General features: G+C 44.8%; 3 protein-coding genes and 1 pseudogene across 4 annotated transcripts in view; all 4 read left to right on the forward strand.

Annotated features, from left to right (window-relative positions):
• Nucleotides 1-287: 287 nt before the first annotated feature.
• Nucleotides 288-2672, forward strand: TEOVI_000037800 (uncharacterized protein; the record flags this gene model as incomplete). Its single annotated transcript, XM_067222237.1, has 1 exon — nucleotides 288-2672. One exon carries the CDS (start codon nucleotides 288-290, stop codon nucleotides 2670-2672), a length of 2385 nt encoding a protein of 794 aa, XP_067078338.1.
• A 698-nt stretch (nucleotides 2673-3370) lies between these two features.
• Nucleotides 3371-5161, forward strand: TEOVI_000037900 (uncharacterized protein; the record flags this gene model as incomplete). The annotated part of the gene is made up of 1 exon (XM_067222238.1): nucleotides 3371-5161. The coding sequence occupies one exon, from the start codon at nucleotides 3371-3373 to the stop codon at nucleotides 5159-5161; it is 1791 nt and encodes a 596-aa protein (XP_067078339.1).
• A 916-nt stretch (nucleotides 5162-6077) lies between these two features.
• Nucleotides 6078-6479, forward strand: TEOVI_000038000 (uncharacterized protein; the record flags this gene model as incomplete). The annotated part of the gene is made up of 1 exon (XM_067222239.1): nucleotides 6078-6479. The coding sequence occupies one exon, from the start codon at nucleotides 6078-6080 to the stop codon at nucleotides 6477-6479; it is 402 nt and encodes a 133-aa protein (XP_067078340.1).
• A 22-nt stretch (nucleotides 6480-6501) lies between these two features.
• The window catches only part of TEOVI_000038100:pseudogene, a 661-nt pseudogene continuing 617 nt past the window's right edge, over nucleotides 6502-6545 (forward strand). The window contains exon 1 of the mRNA in view: nucleotides 6502-6545. This exon is cut by the window's right edge and continues 442 nt beyond it. Within this exon, the coding sequence occupies nucleotides 6502-6545 (44 nt within the window).

A 6545-nucleotide genomic window follows, 5' to 3' on the forward strand; every position in this document is an offset into this window, starting at 1 on the left:
GCACTCTGCCTCCTTGTTGTTCTCTCTTTCTCAATTCCGTCCCTCAATCTCTTCCCGTAAAACTACTTCTTTTTGTACATATTTTCTCTTCAACATCTCATATACGTACATTTGTGCAACCGTTTGATGAACGGGTATTGAGTTCGTAAGCTTGAGCACACATGAGTTTTTGTACCGTCTCCTCTCTCTTTTTTTCCCTTTACTTGCCTTTTCCATTAAGTTAGTACTAACGTCATATCGCAGCTGTGCGTCGCTGTGGTTGTGGCGTATTTGTGTTGAGGTGATATATGTCACATTCCAGTAGAGATGATGGGGACTGCAACCAACTGGCGCCACTTCAAAATGGGAGAGAAGTGTCTGTATGGAATCTCCAGACGCATGAGGGTTTCTCCCTTGAATCAGTGAGTGGACCGAATCATGAGGATGAGGAGCAGGAGGTGTCACTTGCATCACCCAGGTTAGAAGGAACACTTTCATCACTCCCAGCGCGTGACCCGCCATCGCCACTGGCTTTTGTACACCAACGGTGGAATTCAATTAGGGGGAGCCCCCGTGCCACATCGAGTGCATTAGGCTCCACAACTACTTCTTACATTTCTGTTTCGGGAAGAAGTCGTGTGACACCCGCTTCCGCGAGACCTCGTGACTCGCGCGATAACTTTAGGGCGGTTGCTGCAACGTTAGTTTTCACCCATAATTCTAGCGAACATGTGCGACGCTCCCCGCCACTTGACGACACGTTGCCGCTCCCCGCAGTTCGACAAGCGGATGGTGAAGTTTCCATCTGCCGTCCGAATATGAACAATAGCTCCGCCTCTTCTCTTTCTGCAGCCTCCGATGAAATGCCTCGACCGGCTACCGACCTTCAGTCGTCAGTGAAGTTTTATGATGGGTGTAGCGGGGCACCGACTCAAGAGGCGGAACACCTTAATTTATGCTTTACTCGATCATCTTTGTTAGCCTCCAGGCGTTTTAATGTGATGCGTGAAGGTTCGACGCCGTTTAGCGATGTTGCAGATGCAATGTGTGGTGCTCAGTCGTCAGAGAAAGTGTTTGGAATAGGCGCACATCGTGGTGTTGATAGTGAGCATGCATTTCGCGGTGGAGCGATTGCTGCTCCTGGTCGCGAACTGCTCCTCGATTGCTTTCGCCCCGGCTATAATAGTTCTACGAGGGACGTTGCAACTGGCGTAGTGGAGTACAAATATATCGAAGTTCAACCAATTGTTGCTGTGCGCAGTGAGGGCGATAATTTGGTTGAGGATGAAGACAATGGTTGTTGTTGTTGTCGTTTCCCATCGTGTTGCACTTTCTTTTGCAGCAGCTGCTGCTGCTCCCGTTCCTCCCACCGCAAACTGGTCAAAGGAACGGATGCGCGGGTATGTCTTGGACAAAATCCCCGCACCGCTGAACTTACAGGTGGTGGATGCATTGTTAAAACCTGGAATTTCATCAACGTATTTTCGGGCGACATATCCCTCATGTCTCGTGTTTTTTGCTTGTTAAATTTTACCGCGGCTCTTTCAACTATAGTGGCTGGTGGTTTGCACCTCCTTTTTACGTTTGACGAGCAAAGAAGCCGTGTTTCGGACGACTCAGTTTGCAACGGCATCGTTCTTCTAGAGTCATTTTCTCCGGATATGTGTTTTGCTTTTATTTGCTTTGCGATGAACAGTTTGGTCGCTGTTTATCTCGCACTCCATGCCGTACGCTGCGAGAACGCTAGAAGTTTTTTCTGCCATTTTTTAACTGTTGTGCTGATGGTCGGATGCTTCGTCAACTATTTATTTTCCAGGTCTTCCAGTACATCATCCCACAGCATTCCTGCATGGGCAATCGTCGTGTTTTCCGTGAATATCGGTTTGCTTTCTACGGCTTGCTGCCTATACGTGCCCGTTTCGAGGACATTTGCGCATTACTTGTGTGCAAAGGGCACGGTGCGGGAAGAGTTACTCCGGCGGCGGCGGCAGTGGATGTGTATTATGTCATGTTTGCAGGCTGATGTTGTTACTACCCTGAATAGTGGCGTGGCTGCGCTGTGCTTGGCGTCAGGACCCATTCAAGTGATTGGTGGTGCCTTTCTCGTTGTCATCTCCACCACCGCTTCCCTGCTTTTCATCCCTATGCTGAAACGGAGGGCGCAATGGTTTATTGTTGTGTTTGTGCTTGTGGCGGTAGCAACTACTGGCTTCAACTGTTACGTGGCAAGTCATGGAGTGTATGAGTACTTTATAACCAATGCACTCAATGTTTATGAAGTAAGTCCATGCTATACGAACTTGCTTCAGTACTGCTTGTCGGGCGACTTTACGCAACTAAGGCACAGTCACGGCCTGCTCCGCTACGGTGGAGGAGGCACCTCGTATGGCCATACAAACGAAATACCGTTTACGACTGGACTGTCAAGAGAGAAACATGGCCCTTTCAACATCTCAACAGAGTGCTGTTTGGATTATGGACGATGCCGTTTGCTAGATTCTGCGCGTTTCTACGCATCAGGCGTTATTGCTTTATTGGTGGTTCTGGTTGCCATAGTACGACTCGTACTAGTGAAGTTGTGGATCCACGCAACTGTGGAGAATGGAAGTGATGTTTATATGATACCTCTTGCATGGGCGCGCAATGACACAGGGAAGGAGTTGGGCCAGCCGTTACGGGAAGCAGTGAAATGAAGAGAGTAAATACGAGTATGTGTGGGTTTTTTTTGTGTGTATGTGCATGTGTCGAGTATTGTGACGCAGCAGTATGAATGTGGGTTCATGAGGAAAGAAAAAACGTGCTGGAGAGGTCGTGTTGTAGAAGGTTCGTTACTGACGGGCAGCTTCCTCCTGTGTTGTTTACGGCTGCTACTCTTGAGACTCCGTAATGAAGGGGAGGATTACAAACTGTGCGGGCGGCAGGGGTGTTTTTTTTTTTTGGTTCGTTCTGGAGATGATCGGAGGCGAATGATTCCCATACATATATATATATATATTATAAGTATCTGTGTTAGTTATTTTTTCCCCCTTTAATTACAACGGCTGGCGCTCGCAGAACTACTTCATTGTGTTTTTATTTTTAGACACCGCTGAGCCCCATCTCCAGTTGAGTAACGGGGGACAGCGGCTTCTTCAGTCTTTATTTTTCCTCCAGATGTTAAAAATGGAAGATTACCAAAATAAATACTGTCCACGCGGCCGGGAAGTTGAATATGTGGCCTTCTCCACTAATTTTGCCCCCTTTTTTCCTTCTCTTCTTACCGCTGGCAACACATGAGGTTTATATTAGGAACTTGCTTGAGGTACGCAATCGTTATTTTTTTTTATTACCGCGTCAACACAAACACGATTTCTACACTTACTCACTGCAACATTGGATTAGTGGAAATGATATGGCGCTACAGCGACGCGGTGCATTCTTACTGCGACAGATCCGTACCGAGTTTAGCCTCGATGACATGAAAAAAAAAGCAAAAGAGATTAACAGGAGGAACAGGAGCATTTTGCAAAAGCGCAAGAGGTTTGCTGAGCCCTACCCATACAGCAAAGCCCAATATATTGATGCATTTGTGCAGGCACAAAGTGCACGACTTGCTCGTGAGCAGCGGTTGCAAGAGTTGTCAACAAGAGAAAAGTCTCTTTTGACCACAATTGAATCCTCTAATCCTTCTCCTATTATTCGTAATGAAGGAAGGCACAGTTTGAGTTGCTTCTCTTCAACTGCCGGCGCTAACACCCCTGTTGTGTTTGGATCCTGGCGTGATGGAACAACTGAGGTTGAACGCGCATGTAACTTCATGGATCGTAACTTTCATTGTATTATGCGAGGAGCCACAACACCGCCAGCTTTTTCCACACCATCACTTCGTCGTAACCTCCCCATGACATTGGCATGTGTGCAACAACTGTTGAAATATGCTGGCGGAGATGGGCCCCAAGGAAATACTGGAGAGACGTGGTCAAATAGAAGAATAAAGACTTTTAACCGTACGTTCGCCTCGTGTGTAGAATCCGCTTGTCTGAAGGAGCGTGATGCCATTCTGAAACTTATGGGTGTTGTGCTTCAAACCGCAGGAGAGAGGGATTGGGCAGTGGCGTTACAGTTGTACAATAAGTCTGTTTTGCCTTATTTTGAGCGACATTGGATACAGCAGAACCATGAAAAGAGAAGGGAAGCAGTATCGTTTCTTGTAGCTGTATTATGTGAATCTATTCGCTCTGGTTGTGGTGGAAGTATGTGTGGTCGTTGCTTTAACAGCACCCACACACATCCGCCATATAAAGCAATTGAAAAACTTGTGAAGGCATCGCGGGAACCGCTTCTTCCAGTTGCTGCTGCCCCAGTTTTCAGCGTCTTACACCCAAGCGATGATACGAATGCCGCGCGTGGTGGCTCACAAACCAAAGCAACGTGGGTTGATGCTGTAAAACTCGTTCAATGTTTTCAACCTCAAGGACAGGCGCGAACATATTTGCCTTCTTTAGCCTGGGCTGAGTTATTACGTGCCATACGTCGTTTAGGTGGCTCATTAAAGGAGGTTCAGATGGTTGTGGATATCATTACGAACCCCACGTGCACTAAACACGGGGAGCGGCATATGCATGATACACGCATTTGGAATGCATATCTCGCTAGTAGTGACTGGCATCACGCGTTGGATCTCTTTTCTAATCAGTGGAAACATTATGGTGTAAAGGAAACTGCAGAAACCAGCGCTGCACTTATGGAATCGCTTCTGCGTGATGGTGAGTGGGAACGGTCATTAGATGTATTCCGCCGTCTTCAAGGTAAAGAGGGGCAATTAATTACATTTACTTCATCTGTTTTTACGGCGGCTTTTCGTGCATTGGAGCAGCAGCGGGACTGGAATTCCTTTGCATCTCTGCTACTTGATTCTGAGAGGTTTCTTGCACCTCTCGATATTTCACACGACTGGGAACTTCTTTCTAAGCTGCAGGCGCAGAGAAAACAAAAAGGCACACCACGCAGCACCGACGAAATTGAACTTTGGAGGACTTTTGTCAATGAGTTGCGGGGGTTCAATAACGTAACGAAAGAAATGCAACTTGCCATTTCAAATGCCCTTTTAGCTTGCGATCCTGTGAAGCAGCGGGAGATGCAAGGTGAAGTGGAGAAAAGGGAGAGCCTAATAACTGCTGAAGAACTTTACTCCATCATGTAAGGGAAGCATTTCAGTGGTGTAAAAAAAAATATGTTGTGTATATATATATATATATAATGTGTAGTTATGTTGGTCTTTCTTTGTTTTTTTTCTTTCCTGCTTTCTTTTATTTTTAATTTTGTTGTTGTGTGTTCGCTCTTCGCGACATTCTCTAAAAAAGAAAAAAAAAGGGGGGGAGGGGGTGGATGTAAACTGCTGTTGTGACTTTAACACGTCGCAGACTCCCGAAGTCGTGAGCAGTAAGTTGTTGATTTGCCCATTCGCAGTGGTAGAAGAGCAACTACAATAAACATAAACTTTCTATTTGTTATTATATTATCGTCACTTAATTTTTTTTTTTAAATTAAAAAAAAGATGGAGGACAGACGAATTCACAGGGGGGGGGCGATACAAAACAAAGTAAAAAAAAATGTAAGCAATAAAGTGCACAAATGCTGCCAACTAAGCTCCAAAGCAAATAGCAGCACCAACAACAACAACAAAATAAGAAGAAATAAAAACATCAAAGTGGCGGTGTGCAAACTTGCACAAAAACTTTTATATGCACTTTTTTTTTTTTTGTGTGTGTGCGTCTGTTTTGCAGGACTGATATCATTTAAACATATAAGTCCAACAATATTTGTTCTCACTGCATGAATTAACACTTAGTGACTTACTCGTTTCGTCTTTTATTTATTTATTTATTCATTATATGTATATATATATACTTAACGTAATGGCAGTTTTTATTTTATTTTTTTTAAATACTGTCGAGGGAGCAGGTTTGTGGAAACTTACTTGAAGAAATAACAACAGCCGAAAAAAAAAGAAGATTTTAAAATATAAATTAAGGAGCATATAAGGGTAATAATTTACTTTGGCAAAGGAAGAAGAAGAAGAAAAAGGAAAAAAAAAAGAAAGACGAATTCCCCTGAGAATGTCGACTGAGGCTACCAATGAAAACCTTCAAATTTTACTGACAAAATTGATGACAGATCGGTTTTGTTCCGGTGAAGTGAATGACATTGATGCTTGCGTTCAAAACTTTGTACCACAAGCAAGTGATGGTAGTTGGGTGGATCAAAGCATCCACAGACGCGGAATGAAAAAATGTGAGCCGTACCGCGAAGTTGCACGCCGATGTTTGGAGGACGAAAAAAAACAAAAGATGGTCTTCAAGGCGGCTACTGAAGTTTCCACATGTCGAGAAGAAAGAAGAAAGTTGGAGAAATGCCGTTATGCCGGAGGCGATTGCGAACAGGAGGCACTTGAGGTTTTGTACTGCGGAATGGTGGGACTCATACAAAGGCAGCGTGGAAGGCAGGAACAGCGCCGCTAGTGCTTGGTTTGAATGTTTCAGCATGTACGATGAGAAAGTGATAGTGATGTGCCTTTTTTTTTTTTT

This window comes from Trypanosoma equiperdum (genome assembly GCF_001457755.1).
Source record: "Trypanosoma equiperdum strain OVI genome assembly, contig: ctg_158, whole genome shotgun sequence".
NCBI classification, from domain to species: Eukaryota; Euglenozoa; class Kinetoplastea; order Trypanosomatida; family Trypanosomatidae; genus Trypanosoma; species Trypanosoma equiperdum.